Source organism: Perna viridis, chromosome 1 (genome assembly GCF_037379345.1).
Source record: "Perna viridis isolate PV_CMFRI_1.1 ecotype Kerala chromosome 1, ASM3737934v1, whole genome shotgun sequence".
NCBI classification, from domain to species: Eukaryota; Metazoa; Mollusca; class Bivalvia; order Mytilida; family Mytilidae; genus Perna; species Perna viridis.
This window is the reverse complement of record NC_142445.1, coordinates 19,723,510-19,739,209: the sequence shown is the minus strand read 5'-3', so window position 1 is coordinate 19,739,209 and position 15,700 is coordinate 19,723,510. Positions and strand designations below refer to the sequence as shown.

Sequence of the window (15,700 nt, the reverse complement as noted above, 5' to 3'; positions counted from 1 at the left end):
TAACTATGATACATATTACCAAATTGATTGTGTTTGTCCTGTAAGAAAGTGTTTTTTTTTACGTCTAACGAAAAAAATTCAAAACAAACATTTATGTAAAAGTACGGTTTTATTAAGTGAAATCTTTGGTTAATTGTTTCATAACAAACTCACAATTTACCCACTCTGTCGATGTAACCAACTCCTCTAACTCAACGCAGTACACTAATATAACTCGGTCATCTGGTTTGTGGACATGAGTAGCATACCCTGAAAATACATTTTACAGGTATAAAATTTTTGATTGCTTGTGGTTCAAAGTTCTTTGACAGATATTTCATGTCTTTCAGGACGAGAATGTTAAATCAAACAAACAGGTCTGCACTAGTCAGACAAGTTGAGCAGGATGTTATTTTGCCCCGTGCACGTCCGGGTGTTAAAATAACAGGCCTGCAGCAGCGCTAAGCTTGTCGTAAAAGGCAACTAAATAGTGCTCAGAAACATAGCCGGGGGCTAGGCGCTCTGTCCACAGAGCAACTGGGATGTGTGCCCAGGTGTTGGAATGGGATAGCCCTGGCATGTTACATGCTGGGGTTGTCAGGTTATAATACGGAAAACCTGACTCAAACCATAGTGGTGCACCGTGTTGGGAAAGATGCCACGTTCCTCGCACGTTAAAGAACCTTGCTGTGGTATTCGATAAGAGTAGGAACTTTTGCGCTCCGCAACAGGGGGCTAAATAGCCCGACCTTGCCCATCCCTTCCTTTTATCTTGTGGCAATCAAAATGTATCGACTCTATTATTTTTGTGTCCCATCCCTTTTTCCATTTCATCATCATCTTTTCATGTTCATTTTATCATCCATTTCATGTTCATCGCCTGAATATAGCTAAAATACTGCGTTAAACCCCAACAATCAATCAATTATTTTTTTTGCTTGCGTGATAGATAGACATAATCATGACTCTAAGCCAACAAGTCGTCCCTCTATCCCCCTTGTACAATGTGATTGTGAAATTTGAAATATATTGTAAATACTTAGAAACAAATCAAGATTTTGCAACAGCAGTGATTGTTTTCTTCTTCTGTTTTTTGTTTAAGAAGTGAATGTTCTATAACAAGATTTTGACATTTTTGTAATTTTGCTGTCACAACAAGTACTACATATGACGGTCACACTACGTAAAACAACAAAAGATCAAACATTGAATTCAAAGGGGTAAATTCAAGAAAAAACCAAAATGAAACAGTAACACTTTGTACTAGAAAAACTGAAGGAAACTTGCCCAAACTTAATTTAACTTTTTATATAAAAATCGTATTAAATCCATCGACGAAAACAAGTCGGTCAAAATATTTCAAGTACTAAAGTAACATATAACCATAAAAGTGAAAATAAAACTGGCTAAAAACAAATACAATTGAAAATTACTCCTCTACAATATTGACACCTGACTAGGTTAACTAGTCCACGTTCTTGCAATAACGTGTTTGCCTTAAATTAATGAAGCCATAACAACTCGAATACAATATGTTGCTAATAGCTTGGTTAATAGACATAAATCATTTTGAAAGAATAATAAAGCATTGTACTTCACAGTTATCTATCCTGTCCACATTGATTGCAAATTCAACATCATATTGTATTTATCTCGTGAAACGTATTATTTTTTTCAAAGTTAATGTTCAATGATGTTCTTCCACTGATATATATATGACTATATTGAACATTGTTCCGGATATTAATGCGACGATAGACGGTGAAGTTATGATTAACACAGAACTGAAAAGTCACAAAGTAATAGAGACGAAGATATAGCAAATGTATCTTTTTTATCCACAAAAGAACAAATATCAAGAAAGGGAAAGTCAAGGGAACTAAGATCCGAACGGTAATAAAAAAAATAAACATAATCACATTATTCAGAGATAACGATTAGAAACGAAAATGGACACACACACAAATGAAATAACACGCACATAGAAACAAAATAAAATGAAAACCTGGACTCTTCTAAAAACTAGAAGTATGGACCACGTACACCGTAAAGGTAGGAAGAAGCCACATGGTTGCCCTTTTGTATGACATTTTGATCACGTGCTTTTATCTTAAAATTAAAATCTGAAATTTCGAAACAGTTGTTACAAAAAGAATGATTTGAGAGAAGTAAAGCAAATTCATGGTGTAATATATATTCTCCTTCAAATTGGGGTAGTTTAATATACTTCTCCACTCTGAATTGTAAATTTTAAATTTTCAACATATGAACTTTTATTAGCGTATTGAAATATAATTTGCATCATAGAAAAAGGAATCAAGGGAACCAAGGTTATCGCCGTATTCAAAAGAATGTAATCCAGAGACAAAGACCAGACATGGAACACAGACATTCTCAACAAAGAACATAAAGTAACTAAAATAATACATACAAAGTAACAAAAGTAAATGAGCAACTCGGACTCCACTAAAAACTGGGAGCATGGACCAGGTGCACAGGTAGGTTAAGCGTCCTCTGCTTTTCTAGAAACACCCACCGAGTTGCTCATAAAAAGTCAAGTCCGGGGTAGACAAACGAGGAAAGGAAAACTATGAACCGTTGAATACATCAGTTTTCATGGTGCTGATGGATACATCATAACGATCTACGAGTTCATGATGACAACCATAAAACTTCTGTAGTGATGACTTCAATCTTGTAGCAACATAACCTTGTTCCAGAAGCCTATTTGTTTGAGTTCTAGCGCGATACAAAAGTCTGCGTAGTTTCGGCAAGCTCTGGCATAACGTATGAGTTGTGATATGAACACTCCATACGCAGGAGCCGAAGGGATGTTGCCACAGATGGAAGGAAAGTTAACAATTCTGAATGAAAGTCATCACGTTTGTCGTAAACTTTGGTCAATATTTTTCCTTTACCATCGATTTCTAAGTGTAGGTCAAGATATGAGGCTGACTTCACAGTGTCTGTAGTATCCTTTATCTCAAGTTCTTTTGGGTAGATGCGATGTATCAAATCCCAGAAATTAGGATTGTTTAAAGATAATATGTCATCTATATAGCGGAAACTATGAAAAAAATGAGAACTAATTCAAGTCAAGACGTGCCTGAGGTAAAAACAGTTTTCTACTAAACTTTGTAGAAACTCTGAGAAATTTAAATATACGGGTAACCTCTTTCGGAAATTTAACATGACCCGATACTTCAAAAGTCACAGGCATATTTATTCAATTACTGGAATGGTAGTAAAGTAGATAAGTAGACTAAGTTAAAAATCAATTATCATCAATTACGTAAAGTATTTTCCATCTTTGAAATAGCAGGTGATTTTTTAACGTGTCTTTGGACAGACAGCTGATATTGAAATTAAACAAATAGTCATATTGATATGGAAAAGTAGGCATTCACAGAAGATAATTGAGAAATTGATATACTGGTTCGTGGAGCTCATAGCTATTTCAAATATTTAAATTTTATCATGTATCCATGGAAACATTTCTTAAATGTGATACTGAAATGTGAAATTGAATCAATCTTCATCTAACTTCAATTCTTACAAATGTTATAAAAGTGAAGCCTTACGTAAAATTAGAATTGCCTTTCTTAGAAATCTTTTGAGATATTTTTCAATCAAGAGACATTCAGTCGGATTTTTCCTTAGTGCAAGTAATTTTTTTTCCTGAATCAGGAATAAAGTTATAAGCACTAAACAAGTATTTGAAGAATTAATGCAACAGGACATTTTGTTACATATACTGCTTTATGAGCAACTCGCCGGTAGCTTACCCTACTGCTGCACCTATTCCATGCTCCCAATTTTTTTTAGTGAAATCCGGCTTGCTCAATTCTTTTTTTCAATTTTCTGTACTCGTAATTTTAGTTATTTCAAGTTTTTTTTGTTTTTGCATTTTTTTTGCGTGTGTCTCTATTCTCCCTGTCTTGCCGTTGTTTTTTATTGTGTTATTTTTACTTACGTTTGAATCCTGGTATCCTTAATTTCCCTTTTGTACCTTTATATGCAGCAATAACTTATTTTCAAAGTAATAAATTAAACTGTATATGTAAGACATTAATTTTTTGATGCTGTTTTGATTGAAGTGACAGAACCAATTGTTTAATGAAATTATGGAATAAAGATCAAATATTCTAGTTAATTACATTCAATGATTAAAGGGATTTGCAATGCAATTAAACATTTCTAATATTTCGGATCAGGTATTATTTTTCCGTAAAACTAATAAGCACAAACGATCGGAAAGTAATGACTGAATTGCAACTGGTATTATAGGTTTTGTTTAATGCAGCTGATGTTCAATGGCCATGTTTTATTCCTAATACAGTTTTATCTTGTTTGAATTGGATTTATAAAAACAAAAACAATAATAGATTTGTAATATGGCATACGGTACAAGTATTTTCTGTTTCATAATTGTGTAAGCAATAAATAAATCATCACCTGGTTGGTTTACCTGAATCAGACATATTTCTTTTTTCTCTGGCCTAAAATGAGACGTGACTCAAAGGCAACTTACTTTCTTGTGAAATCTTTTTTGGTGATATTCTCTTAATGTATCCTTAAATCAAAGATAGTGCAGTCGAAATCTTTGAAATAAAAGACAACTACTAGTTTTGATTACGTGATATGTTGCTTTTTCATATTTTATAAAACATTTCATAAATCATCAATCTAAATATTTTGTATAATAACACAGAAATAGGACGACAACTATTTGTTCTTTTTCTCATTTCAAATCTGTGATTTTCTTCAGAGGTATTTGCTACTAACAATCAGGTTAACAACTTGGGTCGTATTTATAACATTTTCACAAACCATGTACCTTTGGATTTATTGCTACATAAAATCGATAGTTTCTCCTACTAGTATTTGTGTACCAAATTAAAACTAGCTTATGTTCATTTACAAAAATCAAGTTAAATTATAATTGATTAAAACAGGTATAACATAACCATTCTATCAAAGTCAAAATCTTTAGCATTCTTTAATTTTGATGTGGTACTCAGCATATTATATTTTTTCTTGTATTCCAAAAATAAGTAGTTGATTATTCAGAGGGTGTCCAGTCAAAAACTAGGCAGTGGATTGCACATGACAAATTTTATTTTTAAAAAAATATTCCATTTCATATCACAAATGCATCCTTTCTCAAATTTGAATGTTGGTTTTTGATTAACTTCCACGGTTAAAGACGGAAAGAAATAGATAAAAACGTTGAAAAATTTTTGAAAAAGGAGGATAACTCTTCATTTTTAAGCAAAATTTTGTTGCTCTTTTAGGGAACCTTAAAATCGTTTTCCGAGCCATCCATTGTCCTTAAAAATCTTTTACTATTTTCACTATTTGACACACATATATATAAATATGATATAAACATTACATTGAAAAAAAAATCAGTAGGACGAAATTTACCCTGATCCACAACCGTGCATAGCTTGTTGATTTGAAATTATATATTCAAAAAAGTTACAAAATTAGTTATTTTCGATCGCACGCACAAGTTTATACGTTAAAAGTTGTGTCATTCTTGTCAAATACTTCTCTGCATACCATACAATGTTTTAGAAAGAAATATTAATCGGTGGGTTGTTCACTTAAGTTCCGGAAGAATGTCAGGACTTTAAAAATTAAGAATATGCTATTTTTATTTGCTTTTGTTACTTGTATTTATTATTTTAGCAAAAACACGGTCTACTATACATGACAAATATATTGTCGTACCAGCAGACAAAGCCCAAAATCCAATGTTTATTATCAGAAGTAGACGTAGAAAATAATAGCAGTGATAAGACCTATACTGCTACCACACTCTCCAAAGAAGAGATTGTGGAAAACCATAATACTGTGCTATCCTCTTTTGGTCTTTCTACCAAGGACGATGATTGTGATTTACCGTCCATATACTGGATTCCTAAACTCCACAAGAATCCATACAAACAACGTTTCATAGCTGGATCTGCAAAATATACCACCAAACCTCTTCCAAAACTTTTAACTTCTATACTCACAACTGTCAAAGAAGGTCTGCAATCCTAACATAACACATGTTACTCCCATAGTGGTATTAATTCAATGTGGATCCTGAAAAATTCGAAATATCTTCTTTGAGACCATCAGTTCAAGACTATTATCTGAATATAATAGCATTAAAACCTATGATTTTTCAACACTGTATACTTCTATTCCCCATACTCAGTTAAAATTACGACTTAAAAGCAATAAACAGCGTTGTTTTTCCAAAACAGATGGTACACCTAGATACAAATATATAGTTCATTTCCTCGTCTGTCTACTCGGACTTGACTTTTTATGAGCAAGTCGGCGGGTGTTCCTAGAAAAGCAGAGGACGCTTACCCTACCGGTGCACCTGGTCCATGCTCCCAATTTTTAGTGGAGTCCGAGTTGCTCATTTGCTTTTGTTACATTGTATGTATGATTTTAGTTACTTTATGTTCTTTGTTGTGTATGTCTGTTTTCCATGTCTGGTCTTTGTCCCTGAATGTTTTCTTCTGATTTCCGCTGGAACCTTGGTTTCCTTGATTACTCTTTATCGCCACATTAAGGGCATATCTCACAAATTAAAGTATAAGATAAGCACAAAGTACATAATCTAGCTTTTACCTAGTTCTAATGCAAACAAAACTTTTAAGACAGGAGTCATTTGATTCACATGTAACTGAATTTGATTATATTTCATTCGACATTATATAACGCTTTTTAATAACTTTAATGAATCAAACGATAACCGATTACATGAATAAGTTATTTTAAATTTTAGTTCAATTCTTTGGACGCATCTACGTCGTAAGAATGAACAAATCGCCATCATAAAGATCTGTATCAATAATTGATATCTAACAAGAAAATACATTAACAAAACATAAAAGAAAAACAAAATTATGTGATTTTTAAAAATGTTACAATTACTTGTTCTTTTACGCATATGCAACTTGCTGGATTTGGGCATATGCCAATCAATTAAAATATTTTACAGTCAGCTGTGGTTAACCAGAATGCAATGCTCATGGCCCCAATTTTATTTCTTATGTAAACTTTCGCTTAATTAATCCATGTTTTATTTAATGAAGACGGAGTAATTTTATACAAGGAGTCAAAACAAGCACAGCTGACCTTAGCAAATGGGATATATCTAAAATATTAAGGTTCTTTTTCACGTGTTATCTCTCAATTTTTTCTCTTATGCGCTTCTAAACAAAGCAATTAAGTTGGCGCTTTGTATAACAAAAGCAACGCCTATACTTGGAACATATTTTTATTAAGTTTATAACAGTATTGAAACGTATCATTAACAGTTGTAGTATTTAAAACGTTACTTATGATGTTATTAGCAATCAAGATGAGCTTACAATTTGATACATTTGCTTGTTCAGCCATTCAGACAAAGACATTGAAAGTTTGGAAACTTCCTACATAGCCGTACTTTAACTGACTTGCCTTAAATGCATAACTTTATATATAATGATAGATCATCGTTATTCCATTTAATTCCTTTTTGAGAAAAAAATCCCTTATCGTGGAATCGACATAAAAATGCTGAACTCAATTCTTAATTTCAATTTCTTAATTTAAAATTTCGTTTTTCAAACGTTCCATTTTATCAAAATAAATGAGATTTAATCGTGTTACGTGTAAAGTAAAGTAAAAAATTCCTATCCAGAAATCATACACACGACCAAAATACATAGCATGTAGAACACCTTATTCAGTTATAAAACTGCATAACAATATGATATAGAGAAATGAGATGTGTCAACTGACGAGTTTTGGTTTTGTCATAATCTTCAATAATTTTTTGATGTAATGGTACTTTTCCGAACTTACTATTTTGATTAGTTATTTTGTAGCATATCGGTCTTTTGGTCGTTCTTATCAATACAATCACAACATTGTAGATGTAAATAAATAATGATAACCTCATTTGGAGGGAAACTCATAAGATAATTTTCTGAAATGAGCAAAAATCATGGACAATAGCTATAATTTGACAATGACTCGCTTTGATAACACCTCAACATCATAAAAACTACAAAGAAACGTATGATAATAAGATAACATATTTTAGGGGCATATTGTGTATGTAAAGTTCTCTATTAATCAGCAACAATATTTTCTAATAAGCGTCAAATGATTTAACGTCAGAAAAAAAGAGGGTTACATAATTGTATTTCTAATGACGTTCGTGATTTATCATAAACTTGTGCTGCGTGAACGTGTCCAATATTAAATATTGATTGCAATATCATAAGTGTTTTTCATCATATAAAAAGATAAATAACTGCATGTTTGTTAGATTGGTTCACGTACTGCATTTTTAACATTCTAAGTATTTATATCATATACAAATTTTGTTTTGTTACTTATTAAATAATTAATCACAGAACAAAAAGTATTTGTTTAATTATCCCATTTTTACGTTATAAGGGCGGCTGCTAAAAATAAGTACAAGCGTCAAGGTCCAGATTGTACATTATTCTTCTTTTTTTTAAATAATGCTGCAAAAAATACCGTATATGATGACAAATTTGAGTTTTAATAAAGACTTTTCTCATTGCATTTAGCATTCATATTCCAACCACTGTAGATTTACATGTACAAAATGTATCACCAAACATATTCTTTACTCCTATTAGCAAAGATTCTTTTTTCCATTTTATGCTAAAATCAGTAGTTTACCTACAAAGACAGAACAGCCGTCAATGTGTTTATTCTCCTACTGTAAATGTAATATTCCTTTGTGTTAGTAAATATCAAAAACAGAGAGCTCAAGACTTCCAATGGAAAAAAAACGAACCAAAGTGTTATATAAACGTACGTTACTCTGATAAATTAGGTATGATTTGAAAGTTTTTATGCAAAAACATCGTTTTAATATCTAGCTTGACTTGGGTGAAATGTAGCTGATTAAACTTTTCCATTACCTTCAGAATGTAGTTCAAATTCTAATGATACCAAAATTATTTTGCCAATAAAGTATAAAATAATAACAGGAAGGTAAAACTTTAAACGTTTCGAAAGAAACATGCGAATTCAAACACTTAAGTCCTTTCATAATTTGTGTCTGCCCTGTTATAATACAAATGCAAATAATTTTATTAATCTCCAAAATGTAAAATTTGTTATGATATACGGTTTTTTATTGTCTTTATGCATTCTCCTATTGCCATGATCTGAAATATGAATTGGCCTAAATACCAGGCTTTGGTAAGGTATGGTAGGTTGTCATGGTCCGAAATGTCTTTGGGTCGAATTATCCGGTATTGATAAGCTGACTACGTCATTTTCGTAAACATTCGGGTGCGATGTTTTGACCATCCCTATCTTGAAAAAAAACTAAGATTCAATTTGTATTTAATCATTGAATGAAGCTTATGCATTCCTAGACTGGTGTGATTCTCAACAGCATTTACCAAGTATACGAGAATAAAGCTGCTATAATGCTATTTTTAAACAATATTTTACCGTCTTGTAGAAAACAATACCAAATAGAAAATAATATATATATTTTATAATATTTTACAAGTACAGTGTTAAGTAATTCGTCTCCGACAGTTCTTTTACAAAATACAGATGGGTCAAAATAAAAATCATGAATTTTAGTTTGCGGAATTAATTAAAGATATTATAGCATCGCGCAGCCGATCCGAAGTTCTTTGTTATGACGGTCAAGTAATACTTGGTTAGTATTTTCCGCATTCAATGTGATGTTGCACGTGACTAAAAACATGTCGAAAGGCCGTAAGATTACGACCTCTTAGGAATTCTGGGTCATAATTTAGTGAGAGTGTTTGCTTTAAACGATTAACATGTCTGTTTCTTATTGTTTTTACCACATGAGAATTATTTGCCACGTAAGCGGGCGTCATCTCTCCTAAAACTATTCTTACTCTCTGTTCACGCTCATTTTGGAGTAACATTAAAAATGACCTTCAGAACATTGGTTTATTTTACATTTTTAAGATAAAGAATTGTTAGCTGATGCAGTATTTCAAATATAGACACCAAATATCTAAATCCTTTATTGTTTCACGACGGAGTCGATGACCGGAGGGAAGAATAACATGCCGTATTATCATCGTATCCATTCCGGAATAATTTTTAGAAAAAAAAATAATAAAGAGATGTGTCCTGACTTGCCTACAGATATAAATTGTTTAAAAAGCTGTAAATTGAAAAAAAAATATATATATATTAATATTGGCAAAAACTTTCTAAGATTCTTTTGTTGACCAGTATATTTGATTTTATTCACCTGGACAATAACGCGTTTATATCTTTCTTTACTTAAAAGAGTTAATTTACTAAAGGCCAAGAATTAATGGCGTTTACCATGTAAAAGTCATGAACGGGTAAATGCTTTGCATTGATATTTCAATATCTAAGGCCCATAATATCATATGTGTACCATCAAAGATAAGTCATACTTTTTAGATATCCACAAATCATTTTCGTGTCATAGTTTTTCTTTCCACTTTCGACTACCACGGACTAGACTTTTTATGAGCAACTCGGCGGGTGTTTTTTAGAAAAACAGGACGCTTACCTTACCGGTGAATCTGGTCCATGCTCCCAGTTTTTAGTGGCGTTCGAGTTGCTCATTTTCTTTTGTTACTTTGTATGTATTATTTTTTTTACTTTATTTTCTTTGTTGTGTTTGTCTGTTTTCCATGTCTAGTCTTTGTCCCTGGATTACATTCTTTTGATTACCGCCAGAACCTTGGTTCCCTTGATTACTCTATTACGTTCCTATCTTAAACAACACTACCTTATTCTTTTATAAAGTACATTAAGGGATTAATATACCGTGTTCAATAAGGATTTATAGGCACTAATATTGAACATAACTATTTTACTATGATATGAGTGTAACGGACGAACGATGTCTCAGCAAATATGACATAAATACGTAAAACACCAATAACTTATCTATAATTGCGTATAATGTCTGATTTCGGATGAAGTTTTTCTAAATAATATCCAATGAGTAGATAGATCGCAATAATGGTTTCAGGATAACATGTCGTGTTTACTTTTCTTCACAAAAAGCAGTTTTTTTTTCATATTTCCTTGCGTTCAGAATATTTGAATATTTTTCTTTTGCAAACATCCAATTCATCATCTGGCTCTTACATCTTTAAGATCAATTAAATGCTCGAGAGGCTTCTAACCAAAGGTTATATCCTGGTTATGACTAGCATCGTGGTATAAATTTAAAAGATGATGCCGTTGTTTGCTTAGAATTATGAACATAAAGAGCAATAATGAATGTTTAACAGAGGTGCAATTATTTCTTTACCATTTGTCAATTTTTCTAATAATTTGCAGCAAAAATCTATCTATTTTATTAATTGTGGTCTTATCATATTTTATTTTTCAATTTTACCCTTTTTAGTTGTGACTATTTGTATCTAGGTGTACCGTTTTTTTTTGTTTTTTTTTTGTTTTTTTTTGAGTAACAACGATGTATAATGTTTTTAAGTCGTGACATATAAATCTTCAAACATATCCTTTTGTATAACTTATTTGCCATTCTTCTTGACTATAAGTATGCACTTGTTGAACGGTAGATCTCTTTCCTAGTTTTAAATATATTTGGGATAAGCTCGACTTTTAACACGCTTGCATTTTAAATTTTCAGACAAAAAGGAAACTTCTTCGTTTCTGAAACGAAGTACATACAATTTGCAGTGAAAATTCTTAAAGAGTCTTCTACTTTGACAATAGACAGACGAAACGCCAGGCATCACTAGATTTATTTCAAAATATTAAATAGATATCGATATGGTTTCCATGCTTCAATATTACACATAAAATTGGAACAACTATTCAGATTTTCAAGTTATTGCCTTAATAATGTTCAAATGACAATGCTGTATTTCGATTTTATGATTACATATCGAGTAACAGAATGTTTTATGTTTGTAACTATAAGGTATATCTTTTACATTAAAACTTCGCATTCTTATGATTGGAAAATATGATTGATTGATTATTGGGGTTAAACGCCCGAGCAGCAATATTTCAGCTATATTCAGGTGATGAACATGAAATGGATGATAAAATGAAAATGGAATTGTGATGGATGGGACACAAGGATAATGGGGTCGTCAAATTTTGATTGCCACTGGAAATATGGATAGACAGGAAGATCGGTAGAATGGGGTAATCCAGCATGTAATATGCCAGGAGTACCCCATTCTACCACCTGGGGCGGACACACAACCCAGTTGCTCTGTGAGCAGAGCGCCCTAGTTCCCGGTCAGGGTTTTGAGCTTATATAGTCGCCTTTCACGACAAGCTTAGTGCTGCTGCGGGCCTATTCTTTGACACCCGGACCCTTACTTGCTTCACTTTAAAATGAATGTATACTGAATACGAGATTCATCATTGATAAAACAAACCTAATTTTTTTTTATCTCAAACATTCTGTTTTCCCAACATTTTCTCATGACATGAACGTGATATATAAGAGTAATAAAGAAAACCAAAGTTCTAAGACGCGATAATACTTAAATGTTTTATTTCTGTGCTTGCTTTATGTAATGTTTATTTGAATAAACATATATAGAAGACAGAAACTGGTAAATATTCGGTCCTTTGTTTGTTTCTGATCAAACTATGACATTGCATTTTGCTTTTGATCGTAACATGTTCAATTGGAATACGTTCATTTGTGATAATAGCTACTTTTTAAGCGCACTTTAATACCTTAAATCATTCATCTGAACACTATTGAATGACAAGACATTAGTTGAATTTAGCTTTTACTCTATCAACTACAATAGATTTCTTGAACATTTAATTGACGTAACAGTACCTCATTACGATACAGAAGATAGTGCTTAGGAACAAACTATCAGTGAGCATGCAAGTAAGCATTTAAACCAGATGTCAACTTTCAATCTATCATTTATATTAGTACTTGAACGTTCAACCTATTTGGCTTACAAATATTCATCTTGTATTAGTGTAAACGCTGTAAATACAAAGATACGAAATCTGGACAATTTGAACAAATGTTCTAAAAAAACTTGAGTAAATAAATAAAAGCTTTACAAAACGTAACATGAACGACTGAAGCATATACTATTATTTTTTGGTTATTTTATATTCTTTGTTGTGTGTGTTTTGGACGAGAATGGGCATCCCGATCGGCATCAATTGTGCACCTCTACTTGATGATATTTCCATACATTTCTTAGTGACATTTCTAATCCAAACATTACTCCTACAAAAGGACCGTAAGTTGGCACAGTCATTTATGATGTTTAGCACAAAGTAATACTATATTTGGTGTCTAAAGACACAGTGAATTGTGACGATTGACCTACTTTCAACGAGTAGCACAATAATTTTCAAGAAGCAGAGACTGTTCTCCCTTGCAGAAAACCTGTATTTAACACCGATTATTTGCTGGGTTCCTGTTGTTCTATTTGTTTGTTTGTTTTTTTTTTTGTGTGTGTACTCTTAAAAATAAACATGTGCGATGTATAATATGTGTGACCTATTGATGCTCATGGCATATTTTGTCCGTGAATTCCCCCTTTATATCTTTGATATTGCTACTTCGTTTGTAAGCTTTGTATTTGTAAAAGTAGAATCGTTTACTTATCAAATGATATATAGACCGGAACAAATACCAGGATCAAATGTCATAAACTTAGATAATGCCATTATGACGAAAATCATGTAATTACATAACTATTTTTAACAGCATCAATGCTTTATCAGTTTTTCGCTGACGCAACATCTGATGTGTATGAAACAAAATAAGGATCAATAATTGCTACGTTAAAGTAACAAATAAGTGGCACAGTCATTTATGATGTTTTAGCACTAGTAATGCCACTCAATAGTTAAAAGTACAAGACAGTGCAACAAGAAGGCAATAAAAGTGTTGCAATACGACAACAATAAATATCAACATATAAGCGTCAGGTTTGAAGCTAAATAAAAATAATCAGCGGTCTACTTTCGATCCTGTAGGGTACACGAAAGGTCAACCTAAAATAATTAGAAATATTACCATTCTATCTTTAAGCATATAATCAATACATTTGAAACACGCTTTTAGCCGATAAGATATACGATAGTTATATCAAAACGAACACACTTGATCAACCAAAATGATTTTGAAATGGTTCAAAACAGTAAAACGTCTGGGAAATCTAAAAACGAGTTTGATACAAATGTCATGTTTGTTGATGTAGTATTTAACTATATCAAAGTCAATGTGAGTGCAAACAGTTGGTGATAATTAAAATGCAATGATTCAAATTCTACTTCTTTAATTTAATTTGTCTGACAGTAACTTTGTATTCTGAATTTGAGCGTTGGATCATTTCCTCTACTTTTTTCTACGAGTGTTTCTAGAAAAACAGAGGACGCTTACCCTACCGGTGCACCTGGTCCATGCTCCCAGTTTTAGTGGAGTCCGAGTTGCTCATGTGCTTTTGTTACTTAGTATGTATGATTTTACTTTATTTCTTTGTTGTGTATGTCTGTTTTTCATGTCTGGTCTTTGTCCCTGGATTCCTTTGTTACCGCTATAACCTTGGTTCCCTTGATTACTCTTTGATACTTCGATGTTTTTTATTCTGTGTCATGCTGCGTATTCTAATGAGTGCTATGCATTTTGCCAGTTTAGAAGCAGATGGTGAGTAGAGCTAAATGGCTGTGTTTATCTTGTTCGTCTTGTTAATCTCGTTATCACTTCATTGTGGCTATTCAATTATTTACTTTGTACCAAATTTACAGTGCAGAATGTATCTCAGTATTAATATTTAGCAACGAATATAACTACCATCATAAATATTATGAATATATGTAATTATTTTGAATGATTTAAGAATTTAGAAGTGACTAAATAGTGAACGAGGAAAAATCTCGTTGCAAGACCTAAATCCCTGCTAAACAAGAAAAGACAAAGTCAGAATTTTTTTTAAAATGTCACAGCATACAGCTTGACCTCTTTAAATCGCTAATATTGTTAGCGACTTCTTGCACTTGTAATTTCAGTACTAATATTTGCATATGATTTGTATAAATATATAGTCATACGCCACATAATGCTGCAGATCTTCGCTGTGTTTACTGCCATGGCGTTGTAGTTCTAGATTTATACGAGATAAAAATGTACCTCTTAGGTATCATACACATGTGTTCTACGCGTGTTTCTTGCATTTACCAGAACGGGAAGTTACATGAATTTTTTTTTGCTGATATGCTGACATAATTTTACCCAGTTTCCGATTCAAATACAGGCGTTATTTGCAATTGACTGCAGCTAGGTCATATATATTATCAGAACTCCGATATCTATATATAGATATTGTCAGTTGTTTAATCTTGTTCCGAATGAAAACATTCAGGTCCGACCTGGTCATCAAGGTTGCAAAAGAGCACGCAATTATATAATGGGAACCAAGAATTCTATCATCGAAAATCACCCAATTTTAGAGCATATCGCATTCGTGTCATTTCGGATGTTGAAAGTAAGCTGGAATCAGTGACAGAGAGCATTTGACGACTTTGAAGACTAAGTCTTTGATTTAATATTTTGATATAACATAAAATAAAATGTTCTTTGTGTTTTTGATTTTGGTCTGCAATACTTTAAATCGTCTTATAATTATTCATGATTTGAATCTTGAACTACATACATTATGTTGTAGAACAAATTGATAAA

At 32.2% G+C, this 15,700-nt stretch overlaps 1 protein-coding gene across 1 annotated transcript in view; it reads right to left on the bottom strand.

Annotated features, from left to right (window-relative positions):
• Positions 1 to 15,700, bottom strand: part of LOC148627660 (uncharacterized) — a 30,757-nt gene that overhangs the window by 4,643 nt on the left and 10,414 nt on the right. The window contains exon 2 of the mRNA XM_088576767.1: positions 154 to 249. Coding sequence (XP_088432893.1) covers positions 154 to 249 — 96 coding nt within the window. The remainder of the gene's footprint in view (positions 1 to 153; positions 250 to 15,700) is intronic.